Here is a 22,340-nt window from a genome sequence, read left to right as displayed (position 1 = left end):
CAAGAAGGTGAACTATTCTTCATCTTTCACGTGTTCAGTCATCTACGTCACTTTATAAAAAACAAAAACAAAAAAAAAAAACAAGGGCAGCTGGACTGGGAGGGTTCCCTGATTTAAAATCGGATTACTTTCCACGCTCCTGTCGTGGCAGACGAAGATGTTAATTAAGTTTCACATTAGTGATGGTGATGGTTCATCCAAAATGGTTGAACCGCCAACGGTTAGCGCTCTCTCCTCCCCAAATCTAAACCGGAGGCGTCAGAAGTTTTTGAGTGTTCTTGAAGACTCAAGCTGTGAGTGAATGGGGGTCAAAAGTGGAGTTTCTGGCCCAAGTAACACAAAGAGGACGACGCCCAAATTAATCCGAGAAAACTCTCTCTCTGATTGCAGATGAGTACTGGCTTGTTAACAGGCCTCAGTCATGGGAGTTTCACCTCCTACGAGAGACCTAAAGATGAAGCCTCTTCAAGTAAGCCCAGACAAGTTCGGATGTGTTTCTCCTTCTTCTTCTTGTGTTTTTTTTGTTGATATACCATGTTATGAAGAATTTTCCCCAGACTCCAAGAACAGTCAGAGAGAATTTGAATGTGGAGATACATTAGAATTCTTAAGCCGCAAAAAAAAATGGAGGTTGTATTTAGAGCAAAAAAGGAATTTCAAGAAAGCAAAAAATTACTTGTAGCAAAGAAATACATCTCATATTCTGTTCAGAGACAAGAACTTGCATATTGTGCATATTGTAAGCAGATTGGCAGATTTTGTTTTCTTAATACAAGATTTGATTGAATATAAGTATATTTTACACACACACACACACATCGGCACATGTTTAAACAATGTGTGAATCTGAGTTGAGGCTCAAAGTTCTCATCTAAATCTTTGTCAGTCAGTGATTGTGTGCATTTTTCGTTATTTGATATTCTTACTATAATTACCTTTTATACACATACGACTTTTAAGGGTATAACGTAGGTAAAGTTATAGTAAATGCAAGATTCTTTAGGTAGTGTAGTGGCCATACTATCCCCAACACCTCTGCAAAACCTCAACTAATAATTTGCATAAATAAAATACACTGCTTTCTCTGTGTACAGTTTATTCTGCAGATTCTGTAGATGAAAACAGTTTCCTGTGGCAACGAGTAGTTAAATACTGCATACAGTGTGTAATGTGAAACTAGGGCAAAGTCAAAAGCTTTTAAAGATTTACCAACAGAGGGCAGCAGCAGCTCGCATTAGACTCACCGGGATCATCAGAGCTTCCTAACAGAAAAGTCTTCCTGCTCCTCCTGCTGGACGTTCACTGTAACTGCATCGAGCTGCAGCTTTCACCTTTCAAGCTACACGCAGGAAGTGACACAATAGGAGTTTTAGAGAATTAGAAATGTTTATTGCTTACTAAATCCATACATTTTAGACGACATAATTTATGGATGTATACAGTTATAAAAATGGTATTTTATAATGGCATCAGAGAAAATAAATTCTTACAAAAATAAATGGCTCGCAGGTGGTTTGTAAAATGACAACGACGTTTTTCATAAAAAAAAAAACAAAAAAACAATACACAAATGCATGACTGGTGAACAGTGTGTCTGAACAGTTTTAAAATGTACAGTCGATCTCTTTATACATGAAGAGGATTAATGCAAGATTATAGCAGATTTCGTTGGCAAAAAAAAAAAAAAAAAAGATGAGCCGAGCTTATAGACAGTGACACGTTTTTACAGTTTGTTGAGGAGTGTACATGATAAAAAAAAAAAATAATACAAAAACACTAAATTTACTAATTTTGCATAGCATGACTGATTCAAAACCGCACAAATGCTAACGAATCTAAAGGACTGCTCAAACAGGAATACTGTACGTGTGTTCTTGGTTTGTTTCATTAAAAGTATTTACAGTGCAACAATGCCACGTATCTCATTGGTCAGTTTGTCCCCTTTTTGGTCTCATGAAATGTGCTGATGATCAGTGTAAAAATCTTAGAGTAGACAAAAAGCAGTTAACTTCACCGAAACTTACAAAAAAAGAAGTGAGAAATCTTAACTAAACACCAGAAGATTAACACCAAACCAAGGGGTTAAAGAAACCGCATGTTTGCTGCTAGCGAATAATCCCCGCGGCCCGCGTCACATGTGGCCGCGCTCTCTCTACAACTGCTGCTCCACACTCTTATCTGCGGCGATAACACAAAGAATAGTTGCCGGATCGGAGAGCAAACAACAGCAGCAGCGCAATCTGAGCCGTGTTATCACAGGTGACTGTAGATCTGATGACTTTCAAACAACCTTTTTTCTTCAGCTGCACCCTCTGATCCGCACACGTGGCTGCACACTGCAAACACTCTGAAAGGCTGAAACCTTCAGAGAAACGGCACCGTTTTGCCCTGGAAGCGGCCGCAGCTGAAGGTCTCGCTTCTTCGCCTCCTTCCCATAAAGTGGTGATTATATGTAAATTACCAGAGAATGAAAGATGAGTCTTGATCATTGTTATGATTTTGCAGTAAGTTCCCGATGTGTTTGTTTATGCGTCTGTGCTGTAACTTTGGTCTCAGCGTGTCACAGCGTCTCTTGTAGCCTTTTGGAGTGCATGTCGGGCCCGTGACCGCGGGGGTCGGGGCCGAGTGGGTTCTTCAGTGGCTCCTGTCGTACTCCTTCACCATGCGTTTGATGTGGAACAGTTTGTGTCTCAGCCTGCGACACTCTCTCTTCTTAGCCTGGTAGTCTGGCGTCTACGGGGCAGAGACGGCACATAAGAGTCACTTCCCAATAACTAACTCATCCTTTTTTAAAATCATAAACCACTCTGAGCCTTTTGAAAGGAACGAGGTCGGCCCTCAGAGGCGACTGTGTGATCCCTCATAGATCTAGTGCCTTTAGTCAACTGTGCTTTTCTCTGAGAGCTTTTAAATCATGGAGTAAAATACCTATTGACATAAGAAACTGCACCTCTTATACATGAAGGACTCTCTTCTGAAGAACCACGTATCTAAACATCATTACCTGCCTTATAGGCTGCATGTTATTTCTGTCGTCATCTATTGTTGTATCTGTTTTAGCTCTGAGCTAATGGCTCAACGCCTGGTTATTAGTGATGAATTAGGTTTTTGTTTTGTAACAGATATGATAATGGTTCTTAAAACATCTTACCAAAAGGAATTAAAGGAATTATCCAGCTGGCTAACGCTGACACATTTACTATGAAGTTGACTAATGTGCAATATCCTGTTTAAACAAATAAAAACATATATAAAAAAGAACCTTAAAAATGCTCTGTTGCTTAAGATTACTAACTTGGAAAAATAGGGCTGATCTAGTTTTCCTTTCTTTTTTAAATATTTGAACATGATTATCAATCGTAGTCATGAGTTATGGTTCTACTTGTTTGTTCATCTAACATTTATCTGATATTGTGTCGTATGTATCTTAACTTTATCTCTGGGTGTGGTTTTAATATAAGCCTCTAAAGGTTTCTAACCACACCTCACACTTGTTTAAATCTTTACCTTTTATGCGTTTTTTCACCCTTTTCTATGTATTTATTTATATGTGAACAAATAAAACAAAAAAAAACTATAAAACTTTATTTTTCCAAGTTATAATAAAGACACTAGTATCTATCTATCGGAATGAAGACGGAACGCAAAGAAATTACATTTTTTACAATGAAAGGAAAAAGATAAAGAAATGAGCTCGTAGATTTCGTCTTTAAAAGGAAAAGGACAGAAACGTCTCCTCACCTGCTTCAGATCCTTCAGCTGATTATAATCTTCCGCTAAAATCTGAGGAAGAACGACACAAACATTTGGTATAATCAACAAACTGAGCATTTCTGTTGTGTCTTTGTGTGTTTATTATATTAAAGACTCACTCATCAAACACAGAGACGACACGTTTGACTCGAAGCAAAGTCAGATGTGTTAATAGTTTGATCTGACTGAACACTGCAAACACTGAGAGCTATGGGCGTGTGTGTGTCAAACTCTTGTTTAATGATTTCTATTGTTCTTTTTAGCACAACACAACCTTCATTTCCTCCAACAAGTCATTACACACAGAGTCTAACTGTGAACTGGTTTCACTTACTGGTACTGATTAAATCTTTATGTAAATAGCGATGAAAGGTTCTGGATGAATGTGTGTTTGGCAAAGATGAAGTTTTAGTCCATAACAATATTTAATATATATCAGTGAATGTATTACTCAAAAGTTAGGTTCATTTCATTCACGTTTTTTTCAGCTCTGTCCTTCACATCTTTAGGAGGTGAGTGTTATATTTGTCTTACCTGGTATTTGGAAGAAGTCTCATCCAGTGTGTCCAGCTCCCGGCTCAGTTTGTTGAGCTGATCGTTGAGGTTGTCCATCTCAGCACAGAGGCGCTTGTACTCCTTCAGGTCCGAATCAAACTCACTCTTGTAGTCGTGACGCTGAGGATCGGAAGTTATCTCCGGGTACATCCTGTATCGTGAGAAAAAAAAAAAAGAAAAAAAGATGTCATGACAGAAGATGCTCTAACATTTCTGTAATTCTCAGCTAACACATCACAACTTACTATAAATGTCCACTTACAAGGCTGTGACTACTAAACAAGGAGAGCATTCTTATTATGAATATTTTTTTTAATTTTTCAGACCGAGGAGCCCAAACTGACTGAGAGTTTAACCTGCTGTATGTGTCCTATATTATTTTCGGCCTAGTGCTATTTTTAAATATACATTATTATTACTGTGGATTTGTGGAGAACCTGACAGCGTCCAAGTGTAAAACGAGGCTTTGTGATTGGCTCAGCAGCAATGGGGGCGGGGCCTACTGTGTACAGGAGGCTTTGATTGACAGGTCTCAGTGTTTCGCTGAATGAATGAACTGCTGACCAATAAATAACGTCCATTTATCCCTTTACTAAAAAATGTTGGATTAATCTTAATGTGTAATTAAAGAAAGTTAAATGTGTGGATCAAAATTTTAAAAAAATATATACTTGCAGTACCTCCTCCTGTTGAAGATCTACGTTTTAAACACAAGGCTGTTTGAGTTTTGCTGGTTTCTGTAAAGGTGAGTTTAACCCTTCTGGGATATTTCTGGAAATGTGGGTGAATGCAAATACGACCAAGCAGCAGTAATGTCTCTGAATATTTGTACCTTTGTCCCAGTTCTCTAATTATGTCCGAGTACAGCTCATGTGAAGTGGCATAACTCAGCGGATTAACTACTCTCCTGGACGGAGCGAGTAAGATACAGCAGAGGCCTTTTCCCAGGTTTTACTGTTCAAGCATCTGTCACCAGACTGTTCTATCTTTACATAGTACAAACAAAGACAGTTAGAGCCGCACAAGCTCATTTTTCAGAGATTACAGTGACTAATTCATGTCAGAGAATTAAGGTCTGGTCCTGAGGGAGCAGCAGCTTTTGACTCCTGGTCCACGTTCTGAGCTCTCGGCTAATGACGTTTTCATTTGTGATCCAGACAGAATATGAGCAGCTCACGGCCGCTGACGTTCAGTCCTCACCTTTCCCATTCTTCGTCGTCGAGCTCGTTGCCCGTCTCTCCTCCCGTGGTGTACTCCGTTTCATACTGAGACTCATCAAAGTGTGGGTTACGTCTGCGCCTCTTGCCCCTGTTGGCCGAGGGTTTGCGGCCCGTTTCTTCCGAAGGGCTGGAGCTGGTCCTCCCGACGTGGGAGAACGTTTTGGACGGTTGGCTGGCGGTCGTTCTGTCCGAGTACCTGCAGAAAAGCAACAAAGATATATATATAAATATATTTAAATTCATTTAAATTAAGGACAGAGCATGTTAATGAACATTATAAATGACATAAACGTGCCAGATTGTAGCCGAGGCTCATTGATGTTCATAAAAACAGGAGAAAAATGTAGAAAAAACCCTGGGAGGAACGAAAAAATTGACTTATGTGCAATAAATACACACACACAAATACAAGTGATCATTCATTAGTGACCAAGACAGGAACGTCCAGACTGTACATAACTTTTATTGCACACAGCCCTATTCCACATTACTAGATGATACATATATACCCAAACTTATTGCACTTTGCCCTCTTGCACATTTCACCTAATCAGATATCAGGCTATTACTGCTTTACTGGCTGGTTTCCATGGTTACAGGACCGGGTTGATCTGAGCCACACCTTCATAGAGGGCGGTAGATTATTCCATAAACTGGAGCCATTAAACAACATTTTGTCCAAAAGAGGTTTCTTCTAACTGACACCTCACAGTCTCTGTTAACAGAGGTCCTTAGTGACTCGGTTTGAGTTAGTGGCTCATTTATTTTTAATGAAGTCATTCAGAGCGGGCGGAGCCACATCATGCAGAACTTTACATATTAAACAACCAAACCTAAAGTTATAACAAACTTGACGCCCTGGAGAACTCGTGATGAGTCTAGAAGTTTACAAAAATCTGCTGGTTTGCTTTACATTTAGAACAGTTTTGGTTATTTCACATTTGTTTTGTAAAGAGTGATGACACAAATGTATCGTCATGCACTAAAAACACTGAAACACACATGAATCGAAATGTGGAAGTTGTTGATTCGTGAAATTCACAATAAAAATGTGTTTGAATTACACCTACACTAGTAGAGCTAATGAGTGTTAAACTCTTTATTAATGGTCAATACCAGTTCCCTACATTACACAGATAGAGTCAAGCACAAATTAACCTCGTGCAATGTTACCACTGCTGCTATAAAAAATATATTTTGAAATGTTTTGTATATTTTCATTATTTTTTTGCAGTATAGTATAGTATTTTAACTTTAGCTTGTAAATCTTTGTGAAATACCTGTTTGTACTATTTTGTATGTGTTCTCGTGCACTGACAATAAATGACATTCTATTCTATTCTATTCTATTCTTACAAAAGTTTCAAATAAAATAGGAAAGTCACCAACCAAAGTTGATAAACTTTAGAGGCGTTAGTCAGCTGCTAGTTTCTGCCTTTTCAAGTTTTTGTGCTCCCTGAAGTTTCGTATGGGAGTGGTGTCAATATTTCTCCTGCTTTAACGGTTACAGCCAGTACCTGGAATCCGTTTGTTACAACACAAAGACGCAAAAAGCAAACCGTTTTCTAGTGTTACGTGTTCTTATGTAACAAAGAAGAGAGAGTTCAAAGAAATGAAACTCCAAGAACAACGGGACCAAAACAACTCCAGGAACTGGATACGGCCCAGACACATGTCACACAGAGGAAGGTACATGGATTGAACCACTAATGATTATTGTTGCTCTCGCCCTGCAGCCTGACTGCCCTCAGAAGTCTCTCGCTGAGCAGGAAGTAGGTACAGCTTTTTAATAACGCACGGCGGAAGCATGCTCAATTTTGTAGGTTTTAGGGATTTGTGGAGGAATCCAAATCCAATGGCACAGATATTACAAGTTCTTACAAAAGACTGAATGATGTCAACAACAGAGCACACTGCAGGTATTTAGGTTAACATTTCTCCTGCTCATGAAAACGTCTTTTTCTGAGAGGAACTCATTAAAATAGTCTACTATACTATGTGCAATTTATACATGTATACAACAGCCTGCACTAAGGTCACTGCACATATCATTTTGACCAGATCAAAGTAAAGGAAACTCTAAGAGTACGTTACTTCACACATTTAACTCACACATTCCTAAAGACACTATGCAAACAGAAAACAAGGTGCTTCAGACATCATTCCCAGCTGTGATAAAAGGAGACAAACATCCTGCTTTTTCTCCTGCTCAGAGATTTCAATAAACACAAGGGGGGGGGGGGGGGGGAGAAAATTAATCCAACGGGGGCTCAAAGGTCGCACACACACAGCTCTCTTTTGTGGGCAGAACAATATGTTTTCACGGGGTTTAAAAACAGATGAGTGATTAGATGTTTTCTTGTGTGAGTCACGTGGTTCAGTTCATTTCGGCTTTGGTTTACAGTGCACAATAAAATTACAAGTGGCTCAAAACTAGACTGGTTGTTCATGTTGCAGAAGCCTGGCTGAGGGTTAAAGTAATGTTATTCTAATGTACTAATATATTTCCATAGAATAATTAACAGTCAGACTCCTAAATTTCTTTATAATAATATAATTTACTGTGTGAATACTCATCGATATGTTTGCTTTACCTAAGGCCGACTCTATAACACCTGAACACTGCTCATCCTGAATGAGTGAGGTTGGGTCATGTGATACACAACTTGTATTATGTCTTCCTTTACTTTTAAGAAAAGAAGTATTTTCTATGTATGATTTTGGGTGTATGTTTATTATTACTACTATATTTATTTATTTATTTATTTATTTTAATTGAGACTGTGATGCTTGTCTCTGTATTTTATTGTCTGGACCACAGGAAGACTAGCTGATGTCTTGGTGTCAACTAATATGGATCTTTTTAAATAAACGAATAAATAATTAGAAGCTACTTTTACTAAAAATGCGCCTCGGTATAGGGGAGAGTGGGGCGTATTATTAGACGTACACATGTTGAACCAGTACGGTGACATATACGAGTTAAATATATTAAACTTTCGAATAGAAACAGTCACTGAGAAACTGAAGGACATGTAAAAAGTGTTGCAACTGTCCCCACTCTCCCCCACATCCTGTAAAACACTGAAGCGTTTTCGATGATTAACCCTGAGTTGAGGGTAAAACACTGATTAGTCGGCTGCGTTACGTGCCTGTTACGTAAAATCATTAAAATCATTCTTTACGTTGTCTCGAGCTTCTGCAACAGATCAAAGAAAAGACTAGATCACAGCCTAAGTGAATGGTGTCATACACATTTATGATGTGCTCTGGTTGGCATCGTTTGTTTTATTAGTTGGTTGCTAGTCAACTGTGTGGAGTTTTACTGTGCTGAACAACAGACACTTCAACTGAAACCACTGCAACATAAAAAACAAACAAAAAAAAAAACCCACAGAAGACGTCTGAGTAGATGGTTTGATTAGAGGAAGGAGGAGGGTGGATGTTCTGGGCTTGTTCTGGGAATGACGACACACCTAAGTTTCAGCTAAAGAAGTTGGAAAACTAGATGAGGCGGATCATGAAAGATCTTGCTTCAACTTGGTGGAAACTTCGTGTGCAGAGTGAAATTAAAGTTTTTGATATTAACTGATACTATGGCTATAATGCTAATAAATTTACAATTTACACAAATTGTAAATTGAAACGAATAACTTGAACCAACTCATGAGTTTTTTTTTACTAGAATTATTTACAGCGATGAAATCTACAAGACCACACAATAAAAATATCCTTTTTTTTTATTATTTAAGCACAGTTTGACACGATGGTGTTTGGCCCTGTTTTGGTTTTACTAGGCTAATGTTCTTAGCCATTGTTAGCGCTTCATGAGCTTGTAGTTCATATATAATGCATCAAAAACTTAAATTACGCTGTAACAGCATTTCAACATATGTATGTGGAAACATATCGTCTGTACGACCGATTTAATGCAACAAAAACTAATCAGAAGTGCTACTAAACGGGATATTACAGAAGCTTCTATTCACTGTTTACACAAGGGGCGGCCATCTTGGAAACTCGACTTGGGGGAAGTGACGATTCTACGACTTTCTTAGTAGAAAATCCAACATTTGTACTTATGAATACAAGTGGAACAAGCCACTAGTCTCCAGTGAGAGATGTGGACGAGTAAATGGATTTCAGGCCAATCACAGCTGTTGAAGCAGTTACATTTCTGGGCAGGTGCTCATAAAGATTTCAGAGAACTTCAGGCGGCGTAAGTCAGTCAGCGTGATCTCTCTCATGACTCGGTCTGCCTTTGAATCTGACGACAAGGGTTCAACTGTTGCAGGAAACACTGGACAAGCGAACGGTGCCACTGCTCTGAGGTTATCAAAGGGTCACTTACTCGTTGTGGTCGTAGGCGTCCTCGTTGTAGGAGCTGCTGTCCACCTTGGCTGGGGGGTAGGAGATGACACTGTTGACTGAGGCGTTGAGCAGCCCGCCTCCCTTCTCTGACACCAGCAGGGTATGGGTGTCGTGAGCGCTGCGGCTTTCCTCCACATTGTTCACCTAAAGCAGACAGGAAGAAACAGACGGAACAGGCTCAGCAAACACCAACAAACAACTGGAGCAGCCACAAAGACCAGACCACCACACAGGCCCATTTTCTGACAGATATCAGGTTAAAGAAGCTGTTATTTTTTTCTGTTTATTGTAAGTGATACATCAAAGACATAATTGAGATTGTCTATCACACATTTATCAACACCAGAACTCTCAGTAAAACTTTCCGAACAGTGCGAGGTCTTAAAGCGAAGAGTGACATAATGAATTAGATCAAACAACGGTTTGAAAGACAAGAAGAAGACGGAGACAGTGGCACAAGTTTGACCGATCACTGAGGCATGTGATTGGACGTTTCAGTCCAACAAGGTTTTTCTGCTTGGTTTACGGTGCTTGAAAAGGTCAAAAGAATAAAAACAAAGGAGCGCTACGGGTTAATTAGAAAGTTAACGGAAAACAAACACAGAATAAAACAACTCTAATCTCTTTAATTGTTTCTTTTTTACGGGATTTGAACAAGGTCCTGATTTGAGTCTGTTCCTGATTCTGACCTAATAACCTAAAAGTATTGGTCACAGCACTATTATGTAAAACAATGTAACGGAGAACTGTTGAATCTTTCTTTCCTTTTCTTTCAATTGTTTTATATCTTCATGAACAGCTGGAACGGATCCGCTCTTCCTTTCTGTCTTCAAACAAAAGGAACATCTCATGTAAAAACATTAGACTTAATTGTATTTCCAAGTCCTTCCTGTCTGCGTGACAGTTTTCCTCACAATGAAAACCTCAGGACTGGTCACTACTCTGTCCAGTAAGTTTATCAATCATTAGATGCCTTTAAAAGACCTCCACTAGTATCTCACAGGTTCTTTAATTATCTACAACTTGGAAGGTTAGCTCAGCTTATAAGGGAAATTATATAAAACTCTTGCTTTCTAGTATATTACAGCACCATATCCTAAATTCTTCCCAGTCAAACATCAGCCTTCACCCCACAAAAAACAATAATCACGATGGGTGGAGCGCTTGGGTGGGGGAGAGCTGCCCCTCTGTGCAGCTGCAGGAGAATTGTGTTTGAAGGGAGCACTTCATGTAAGAATCTCAACAATGTCCTCTCAGTGTGCGGCACAGCGGTGCGTTCGCAATGAGAACGGTCTGAGAGTCCTGGACCCGGTGAAGCAAAGCCAGGAGACAAAAAAAGGTGGAGAAGACGTGCGGTGGTGGATGTCGATGAAAGGAGCAGTGAGGCGTAGAGGCTGTGGGTTAAATAGGGAGAAGCATGACCCCGGCAAAGAAAGAGGCGTGGTTCAAGTAGAAGTCAGATATGTCAAACATCTGTCTGCTTAGATGACTTGAAACCACTTCCAATTGCTGGAATGTCTTCCAGCTAAGAGGAAGGAAAAGAAATGCACTTTTAATAATAACAGACACCAACTGCAGCATTTGTGACAGATGAAGACAGTTTACTTGTCTTTCCTCTAAATGCTTGGTTTGAGAAGACGCTCAGGTTAGGCTTTGACAATTTGCTATCGCTCCTTAAGGAAGCAAACCACAAACCATACAGCTCAGACGAGAATTACTCATTCTGTGCACTCAACGGGTCACAACACTATATTTAAATAGTTTAAAGTACAGGTTACTTCCATGTTATAACTATATAATAATTGTTGTTTTAAACTATGCCAAAAGGGATGCTTCAAGTCTTCGTCACTGCAGTCACTTTCAGTGGTTGCAGCAGAGGCAGCCCTGCAGAAACCAGCTCTGGTGACCTCATGCAGCAGACACAATGCAGTCCCCCCCACCCCCCTGGGTGAGCTGAATAAGGCCTGTATGTGAGGTCATCGGAGCGAGCCAGGCCTCCCAGAGCTCAGCAGCAGAGACGGGTCCAATCTGAAACCAACCACAGCCTTAGACGGTCACTGGAAGTAAAACCAGGCTGATGACTCAGTATGTGGGTCAGATCCGGGTAAACCTGTACAGGTGGACTCGCGTACAAAGATAAAATGCGTACAGCTGATACGACTATATACTGACGGTGCATATTAGCTGACCTGCTTTTGTAGAGTACACGGTCTCGAGCAGCAAAGTCAGATATGTCAGATTTCACAACCTACGTGGAGTATATATGCTTCAGTCTTTCCACACACCTTTAAGATAAACCTGCGACTGCACTTCTGTGAAAACTGTTGAAGTTGCTAAATGCAGTGTCAACGCACACTTCATTACTGGTATTACAATACGTCTGATGACATCAGCGAGCACGGCTCCATAATTAGACACAAGCGTTAGTCATAGGATTCACTCCAGGCTCGTCTCATTGACTCTGCTCCGTGCATGATGCCACGCTCAACCTCAACCTCTGTCAAAAACAAACAGCCCTATTTAACCCGACGTAACAACACGTCTGTGTAGCGCTTTCTTCTGGCATCGTGCAGTGTTTGCAGGAGTTACACTGTGACTCAAAACATTTTCTAAAACATGTACTAATTTATGACAGCAAACACTTATGAAGGTATACCACCATTTAAAACTAGGTAGCATGCTAAGTTGTTTTTGTTGTTGTTTTATTAGTTTCTAGTTTTTCTTACTTGTTGTTGGCATATATGTGTACTTGTATGTCTGCATGCATTGATTTATGGACTCTTGACGTTCAGCGAAACAGTGTTGAAACAGACACTGGTCTTCAACAGGCGGTACAGGTACTGTACAGGGGTCGCAGAATCTTTGGTTGACATCTTTTATATGTATATATTTTAGTTTCCCGCCACAATTTTTAATTTCTTTATATACACATGAACATGAATCCAGATGGAAGCAGAAGATGTTATCTTTCAGTCAGTACTTCATTCATTCGGTGACCCAGAAGCCACACTAGCCAGGACCTGTCAATCTAAGCCTCCTGTACACAGTAGGCCCCGCCCCTATCGCTGCTGAGCCACCTGGGGCCACGCCCCCATAGAGTGGCAAAAACATGGTGAAATGTAGCAGGAAATACAGCTAGACTGGGAAAAATGTGGATTGTCAGATCAAATTAGGGACAACCGGAGTCAACAATGATGCATACGAACTAATATGGATTTGGGAAAGTGGATTAGCCTCAGTTTCTGTTAGTTTAAGTTAGTTTTAAGTAGGTTCAGTTATGATTAATGTAGCTAAATAAAAGATGCTAACACTAAGAGCTTTACTGAGGAGTAACGTTAGCCATACTATACTATACTATACTATACTATACTATACTATACTAAATATTCAGTTTATTGTTTTATTTGTTATTTATTGTTGGAACTGAAATAGTTACTGTCGACCGTCACTACGACAAAATAACATCCACCCTCTATTCAGTCCCCAGGAGAAACTCGAAGACGCCCTCCCATTTGTCCGTCAAACTGCCACCCTACTGTTGCACATGTTTGGAATAACACAAAATAAATATTTGAACCTGTGAACCTAATTGAATAGCTTAATACTGAATGCAAAATGATAACAATCATGTGTATTTATATATAGCACATTCTTTCCGCTTAGTTTTAACGGTGCAGATTCTGAATACAAAATAAAATTTACACTGGTTTATTCAGTTTACCCTAGCAGGGCTGTTTAGGACTGATTAATTCAATTTCTAAACCTGAGCTTTTTTGATGTTTTCATCTTAGCATTACCAAACTGTTACTCATTGTCACCCAAGTTAATCATCAACTGCATCTCAGGGCACAGTCCTACAGTATCTGCCCAGCAAGCTGTTGACGACTACAACGGCAAAGACAGGCTCACTAGAAACCACCTGCCTGCTTCTATCTCACAGGTGGTTAATGATTACTCAGAGTGAAACCAGGTCGCAGACCACGAGCAAGCAGTCACTGGCTGCTATCAGCCCTGACCCTGAACGAAATGGCTCAATCAGAGGAAACACAGTTACGGTAGTATGACTGCTTCCCCGCTGGGTCCCTTTAAGCAATAAACAACTCTATATGGAGCTACTCTTGGACTTCCAACTCGTAAAGGAAACACGTAAGACGTAAAGTGGTAATCAGCAACTCTCTTCGCCCATGCTACACAATTATAGGATAAAAATAGTGTAACGTAAAAAATAACCGCAAGAATGTGCATGGCTCAGCTTGGGCTATTTACTGCGTCTGAATCACCACGTGCAGCCTGCCCGTCTTCAAACCTGATGACTACCTGTAGCAGGATGACAACGGCCACAACAATGACCTACCGAGTCCAACATTTCGTGAAAAGCAAAAGCATACGTCAATCCGTTTTGCCGTCTGAATCTTCTGCACAAAAAAGATAAATAAATAAATAAAAAAGTTGAGCATTTCATCTAATCAAATCTGTCAGTGGACATTTTATTCCGACCTTAGGCCGGATTTAAACTCTGCGTGACCCTGTTCATTTGACTGCAAGCTGTGCACGCAGGTCAGTTTGGGTCAATATGTGATTTTTTCTTTTTTTCTTTTTCTTTTTTAAATCCCGTGTAAACCAAATACTGTTGTAACCGCTCCAACCATCCTGTTGTCTCTTACCCAGTCTTCCACGTCTCTGCCCTCCGAAGCCTTTCCACCTACGAGGGGCTCTTCCCAGTAGATGTTCGGTTTTCCGTAGCGCCAGATCTTCCCTCTTGTTTTGTTTGCGAAGAAAACGATTACACCCAAGGCGATGACGATCAGAAATCCACACAACATGGCGATGCCCTAGAAAAGAAAAACGTGACTGTGAGATGTGGAAAAAATATCAAGTTCTGATGTGAACTTGGTTTATCCTTAAAGTACACAAAATAATGACATCAGTAAGAAAAACATGGCACTAATCTAATCAGAACTTCATGAAACACACACAAAACATTACTGGATAATAATAATATGAGATATGCTGTGTGCAGTCTAATTTTCACATGTTTTGTAAGGTTTTCCAAAGACACAACTGAAAAATAAACTTTCATAGAAGTTATTCCATAAGCGAAAATGCCAAATATATTCTTGTTACAGATTTCAAATGGTCAGGTTTTATTTTAAAGTATTGCTCATGGACATTTTGGACATTTTCATGGGGACTCATCGTAATAAGATGATCATCTGACTTAGGCCACTAGATTTATATTAGAAAAAAGTAACCTGAACAAATGAAACATGTTGATACAGACCTCCTGTGGGTCCACGAAGCAGTAATGGGTCAGGTACTGGTTGTAGATGGGGAGGCCTCCCCCTCCCCCCATCTGAGAGTAGGAATTCTGGTAGAGGCCCTGGCACATCATTTGAATTTGGCTGTACATCATGTTGGAAGAGCTTTGGGCCATGGGGTTCACCCCGACAATGTAGACGATGGTTATGATGCCCTGAAAGACGCAAAAGACACAATTACCACATTATGACATGTCCCGTCACGATGACTTTGTGAAATCTCTTTTTATTGCAGAAACTTCTAGAAGCGTTCCTCGGAAATCTAATTTGGCCACACCGAAACCCTCAGGCCGCACAGAAACGCAACACAAACATTCAGTAGCAGCCATATCAGATAAACCACAGAACATACTGTAAGTGCAAAGGATACATGTGACATGCGAGACTGGTTTTGAAACAATAAACTTTAAAGGATCTCCTCCCTAGTCTGTCTGATACTTTGTTGTTGCTGACTAGTCAACTGGAATCCTATAAAAACATCAGCGTATTGTGAATGCTTTGTATTGTAAGTCCGTTTACACTAAATTTAACAAATGTTCTAAAAACCAAAGGGATTGAGGGTTGAATTAGGAGAAAATCCATCCAGTTTATATTAACTTCGAGCTCTACAGTAGCGTTATATCCTGAGCAGAGTTAAACTGTGTGCACAGAGTCCTGTCCCAGATTATGCTTCTGGGTTTTAGGGTTTTATAAAACATGCATATTTAAATACCAGTCATAACAAAAACAGGCGTTGACCATTTTCACAGTTGGGACATAGCTATGAGATGGGAACTGGACATAAAATAACCGTTTAATGCTGCAATTCTGTATCACTTCCTCAAATTTACTTTATGTGTGTGTGATTCATGTGAGAAACTTAGTTAAACTTTACTATCTGTGAATATTTTCTTCATTCTAATGTGTTTTTTTTTTACTTGCCGATAAAAGACTTTTATCGGTTTTGGCTCGGGAGCGTTTTCAGCCAAGATAACTGCTGCCACAAAGCCGACAACAGGAGACAAAATGTTTTGTCCGGAATGGGACGTTTGTCTAGTTGTTTCTCCCACTACTTTAAATGCAGAGCTTGCTTTGTGCTTCATAGTAACAGGTTCACAGCAGCTTTTTTAAAGCCGAGCTCACTGTATCAGATGTAAGGTCCTGTAGGACATTACATCCTGTTACTAGAAGGAAGCAGAATATTCTTATATTCAATCAAATCATCTTCCTATAAGAAAAAAACAAATATTTGCCAGTGGCTCTTTTCTTTGATACAAGGATTTTTTTGCTTTCTTGAAATTCCTTTTTTTGCAGTGTAGTTACTGTTGTCTGGTGACAAGATGTCTCACTTCTAGTAACTTTTTCCAAGGTGTGTCTTTTGTCTCAGTGTCAATATTCTTATACCTGAATCATCCCACGTCCACTGTCCACATTTTATGACAACCTGACACACACTGGAGGATCTAATAATAGGCTAAACATGCTAACACATACGAATACTTACATAAGAATGGACGCGAACATTAAGACTTTGCGTACTGATGAATATATTTTACAAAATGCAATTAAAGCAAACTGAAACAAAAATGATCTTTCACCTGCAGGATGCCCATGACGATGCTGGATATCATGAGTATCAGAAAGAACTTCCTGGTGCGGAACGTGCTGGACTTAGAGAAGCTTGTGATGAAGAAAGCCAGAGCTGCTACAAAGTTAATGGCTGCCATGGCGATCATCGTAGTTTTGGCCGTGTAAGGGGACATTTGGGAGCCGTAGTAGTTTCCGTAGCCTCCGTAGCCTCCGTAGCCTCCGTAGCCCCCGTAGCCCCCGTAGCCGCCGTAGCCCCCGTAGCCGCCGTAACCGCCTAACCCCGAGCCATAGCTGCTGCCGTAGCCCATCCCCATGCCATATCCGTACTGCATGTCCCACATGAGAGTGGACGCCACACAAGCAAATATCGTCACACACAGCACTATCACTGTGGCCATCATGATCTTGATGATCCCAGGAGGCGACCGCCATTTGTAGAAGTGTTGCGGTTTCTCTTCTATGTAGTAGGAGCCGGGCTGCGGCGGGTATTCGCCCTGGTGTTCATGCGTGCTGCCGGGGGGGCCGTAGCCGTTGTTGGATGGAGCAATGAAATTATTAGGAGTGTAGACCGGCGGGTTGTCGTAGTGCTGCTTGTCAAACATGGCTCAAAGATGTCCCGAACTGTAAACAGAGACAAGAAAAACAACAAAAAAGTCCAACTGAGACCAGAGTGTACTGCACAAATCTACAAGAGGCGTCTGGGTTTTCAGCAGCACTGATATGAGTAGTAACGCTACATGGGGAGATATGAGAAAGTTAGGCGTGACTCTGGTGATGAGGCTCAATACGAGAGCGGTGTAAATGTTTTACCATTCCCAAGGCAGTAAGATTTACGAGGGCGTGATTCAGCTTTGTTTGCGCAATCTTCTCTTTCTGTCAGGTTTAGTAGACACAAGACCAGGAAGTTTATCGCTCGTGTCATAAATCACATCATACAGCCGGTTTCGAACATAAACAGAAATGAGCGATATTAAAAGGATTGACCTTAGCTTTGAGGTCGGTGAACTGGCTAAGTGAGCGTCAGTGTGGAGATGTCGGTACCAGGACGGAGTGCAGCCAAACAATACTTTCCTTTTTTGTCTCTCCACAGGCTGTAGGAGTCTCTCTCCAGCCTCCACCGTGTCCAGACTTTGAACATTTCACATCTCGCCAGCTAAAAATGTTACAAATCTCGGAGAGATATGCAAGGCCACAGTATATACAACTTAACAATGCCCATTCTTCCACGCTGAGCCCCACAGAGAGTGGGTGGCCTACATGCTGGACTGAGAAGGCGTGTAAGCAGTAGGGCAAGGTTACTGCACAAGACATTAATTCCTCTTTTACCTTTTAATTGGTTTACTGCTCTCCGTCTAGAGAGGAGTAAAACGTGCTATAGAACGTGCAAAAGACTGCGCAACATCGTCTGAACCACAATAATTAATATGTAAATCATTCATTTGGCCTGACAAACAATTTTGTGACCTATTTTTTTGCATATACAGATTCATAAACAGATGTATAGTTTCTAAGCCATATTTGTCACACTCACACGCCCTGTTTTTTAGTTGTGTTTATTATTATTTTTATTTATTAAATATTTATGTCACTTATTTATTTTTAAATTATTTATTTTATTGTTTATTCATTTATTTTTAAATTATTTATTTTTATTTTAAGTTATTATTTTATTTCCATTATTATTATTATTATATTTATTTATTTATTTATTTTTTCCTGAGCCGTGCATCAATATTTTGTTCCGTGACACCATCTGTGATGTTTATTACCGAATGACATTCATTCATCTTTTAGGCTTTAATATTTTAAAGGGGAGACAAAAAAAAAAAAAAAAAGCCCTGTGGTAGTTGTGACAGAAGTCAGCTTCTTTCATTTGTATTTTTTCTCTCTAAACTCTAATTAATCAGTTATCACGGGGTGCAAAATGTGATATCCCCCCCCCCCCCGTCTCTGGCGTCTTGGCGAGATCAGGAGGGCGATAACTGCCAAGATGTCTGGCCACTCACAAGTTCAGACATAAAGATAGAGAGTCGGTCCCTGGCGCTGCTCGCCGATTGTAACTCTCCTCTCTTTATGGGGCTCACAGCAGAAGAGGTTTCGCCTCGGAGCCTCCATCCCAGACACCTTCCCATTATACCCTCCTCCAGTCTCCCACTTCCTTCATCCCCCTCACAATTGCCCTGTCCCCCCCAGCTATCTTCCCCCCCGTAACTCTCCCTTCCTCCATAACTTCTTGCCTTTGTTTTCGGGAGCAGGAGGGGCAAAAGTCAGAGCTGTTCGTCACGGGAACAGTGTTGCCATGGAGGCAGGGTTAAAAAAAAAAAAAAAAAAAGAAAAGGAGAAAGAATGAAAGAAGGAAAATTGGGGCACTGTCCAGGATCAAACAAGGGCTGCTCTGTCCTTACTGAGCAGAGGAAGGCAGAGACAGAAGGAGGGGAGGACAGGTGGATGGGTCCGTTATGCACAACAACAGCGTCAGGTTATTGTTGTCTTTCCATAATGGGTCGGGTTATAGTTTATTTCCTGCTACAGTATTTGATTGTAATCGATAGCTGCCAGGAAATAATAAACGGCTCAAGGGTTTTACGAGAACCGAAAGTTAAACGTGACCTTTGCCTTAAAACATAAACCACGACTCTGAAAAACGCTGCGTCCTTTTAAATTTAGTTTGGACAGAGGGATGAAATGTAAATCGTAATGATCTAAACCTGCCAATGAAACAGTTTAGGCTCAAGACACTGTAAACTACGCTGTAATAGTTCATTTAAATGGGTATTTGGAGCTGGCTCTTTTCTCTCAGCTTTATTGTAAATATCAATCAGTGAAAAAAAAAAATTATCAGCAGATTAACCGGGGATGAAAATAATCCTTTGTCAGCACAAAAACAACAAATGCTAGTGTTTTGCAAAACTGATTGTTAAGGCTCATGTCATTCTGGGGGAACATTTTAGTTCATGAACAGACAAAAGTCAGATCAGTTTCCGTGGGCTAAGAGCCAAAGCACCAGCAGCATGGCAGCTATAGGACTAACAGTAGTTGTAGTAGTAGTAGTAGTAGTAGTAGTGTTTGTCTAAATCTGGCTCATGCATCTCATTTTCAGGCCAAACCGCTAGGACCACAGCTGCAGGTCAGGTCAAACACCCACCAGGCTCAGTCCGAGCTCCACTGCAACACAGAGGCTCTATCATCCGCCGCTGCTAACGGAATTCCAGTTATACGGTCACATGTCTTACATCTGCCATAAACAATTAGGTCCCTGCCCAAACGTAGGCCGAGACCCACTGGCATCGCACACGGGAGTCTGCCAAGACCGTGTGCCCAAAAACAACCCACTGAAAAATCTACGCGACAATGAAAACACACAAAAAAACAAGCACGCGTTCCTATGCTTTCTGCTGCAAATGTTGCGTTGTGCATCTGAAACTTTGGAGTGTGTGGGGAAAGGTGAACCACTAGGTGAATTACTAGGTCAGTCAATCAAAAGGCCAAATGACGGGTCACCGAAGGAGCAGATGAGATTGATTAAGGCAGAGTAGGAAACAGCATCAAATCATAAATTTGGATTTGTTAGTCACCTGAATCAAATCAAAACAAGAAACACCCTTATAGTTCAAGGTGAGACGGAATATTGAACTGACTCAACAAAGGAAGGGTTTATTGCCGTGCATAGGTCTGCAAAAGTTTATTAGATAGACTATAGCCTAAACTGGCTCCTGAGAGTAAACAACCAGCAGCTTTCAGCCTGCAACGCCCTGCAAACACTTAAATAGGAAAAGTCATAAAGTAATTAGTAAATGGTAAGTATGTCAATTAGTTTATGCTACTTTTGTTATGATTATAGATGCAGATTACTGCTTTATTTTTCTTAACGTGCAAGCACGCCTCATATAAAAAAAAAATACGAATAAGGTCAAACTAAACTGATGATGGGTTTTGCCCTCAGAGTTTAAGGTGCGACTCAATAAAAACAGGGGGGTTTTTTTTGGACTGCAAAAGTTCATAAGATAATAAACTGGCACCTGTGTGTATTCAATCAGTAGCGTATAGTCTGTTATAGATGCAGATGTTTTATTTTTCATTTACGCATTGAATACGATGAAATTAAATGTAAGTTTGTGTGTTTATGGTTTATCCGGTAAGTGGTGGTGATTGTTCATCTTAGTGTTGTGTTTGCAGTTATTCGCCCCGCAGATGTTCATATCGATCGAGTTATAAATACCAAACAGCTTCCAAAGGCTGAACAGGAGGTAACAAGCAACACGAATGAATGTTTAGACAACAGGTATTTTACAAATACTTTACAGTGTGATAATAAAATAACTTCTGTCCACCTTACGGTCATCTTACCTGAAGAAGGTTGAAGGGGAGTAAAGACTTGACCAAAGTCCGCCTCAGTTTCCTGCCAAAAATCTCCTTCCTCTCAAAGTTGGAGGACGTTTAGGAAAAATATCAGTCGGCGAGAATATAAAATACTTTCAAAGTGTAGATTTTTTTTTTTAGGTGTATTGTTTGAGTGAGACTAACTTTGAAAGTCGCTCCTCTGTTTCTGAGCGTCTGTCCCGGACGGAGACAGACACAACGGTATCTATCCGCGGTGATGAGGCACAACCGCACAACACCTCTACACCGCCGCGTGTCATCCGCCAGAGGTCGGGCTTTCTGCCTCTATGCCACAGGTGTCAAACGTACAGCCCGCGGCCCAAAAACGGCCCCACCAGAATTTTTGCAAGACATTTAGTTTAATTAATTTTTCCAATAAAGTTATCGTGAGAGCTGTGGACATAACACAACACATGAGACATGAGAACTATACAGAAAATGCACTTCTTTTTCTGATTGGTTTCATGTATGTGTGTGTGTGTTTGTGTGTGAGTGTCATAGGCCACTGGGTCCTGGTCAAGGTTCCCTCCCTCACTCTCATACATCATCGCGCTTGTTGTATATTGATGTGCTGAAGAAAGAAGTGATCACCCCTGACAAGTCTTATCTTGCATTTGAAAAAGGTTTATTACAAGAAAGAACGCTGTCAAAAACTCTTGCCGAATCTGAGAGAGCTTCCGGCCAATCGTCGAATCCCCTCTCTCGAGGAAAGGGACAGAAGAGAAAAACAAGAAGATAATATACTACAGGATGACAGCGTCATCATTACACATTTGTATACCAGCCGGGACTTCACACCCCTGTGCAACTGCTACTGGATTTCCAGACAGGGAGACCACAGGCTGTACGGATCGACAGCAACAAATCCAGCACCATCACATCCCCGTGTTCTGGGTGACCCACAACTGCACAGTGATGCACAACTCCAACCTCCTCATCAAATTTGCGGATGACACAACTGTGGTGGGCCTCATCAGCAACGGAGATGAGATGGACTAGTGTGGTGAGGTGAGGTGAGGTGAGTTGAGCCACGTGGCCATGTGGTGCACACACAATAATCTCTCCCTGAATGACAAAAGAAATTGTTGTGGACTTCAGGAGAGTACACACCCAGCACGCTCCTCTGACCATGAAAGGTGCTGCTGTACCAGCACGGCATCACTGGCCAAGAAGG

At 40.7% G+C, this 22,340-nt stretch overlaps 1 protein-coding gene across 1 annotated transcript; it reads right to left on the bottom strand.

Moving 5' to 3' along the window:
* Positions 1-1,367: 1,367 nt before the first annotated feature.
* On the bottom strand, positions 1,368-21,381 carry si:ch73-61d6.3 (occludin). Its single transcript, XM_047586712.1, has 9 exons — positions 21,134-21,381; positions 16,795-17,407; positions 15,181-15,372; positions 14,564-14,731; positions 9,880-10,043; positions 5,509-5,724; positions 4,288-4,459; positions 3,742-3,783; positions 1,368-2,733 (listed from the first exon to the last, which is right to left on the bottom strand). Exons 2-9 carry the CDS (start codon positions 17,386-17,388, stop codon positions 2,635-2,637), a joined length of 1,647 nt encoding a protein of 548 aa, XP_047442668.1. The 5' UTR covers positions 17,389-17,407; positions 21,134-21,381; the 3' UTR covers positions 1,368-2,634.
* Between the last annotated feature and the right edge of the window lie 959 nt (positions 21,382-22,340).

This window comes from Mugil cephalus, chromosome 6, assembly GCF_022458985.1.
Source record: "Mugil cephalus isolate CIBA_MC_2020 chromosome 6, CIBA_Mcephalus_1.1, whole genome shotgun sequence".
Classification (NCBI taxonomy): domain Eukaryota; kingdom Metazoa; phylum Chordata; class Actinopteri; order Mugiliformes; family Mugilidae; genus Mugil; species Mugil cephalus.
Note: the sequence above shows the minus strand (reverse complement) of the source record. Positions and strands in the feature narration are given on the sequence as shown.

Excerpts from the sequence above, each read along its gene's own strand:
- si:ch73-61d6.3 (XM_047586712.1), bottom strand. The coding sequence starts at position 17,388 with ATGTTTGACAAGCAGCACTACGACAACCCGCCGGTCTACACTCCTAAT. Across the intron at positions 15,373-16,794 it reads TCGTCATGGGCATCCTGCAG|GGCATCATAACCATCGTCTA; the intron begins GTGAAAGATCAT and ends TGCGTCTTTCAG. Across the intron at positions 5,725-9,879 it reads GACGCCTACGACCACAACGA|GTACTCGGACAGAACGACCG; the intron begins GTAAGTGACCCT and ends GCTTTTCTGCAG.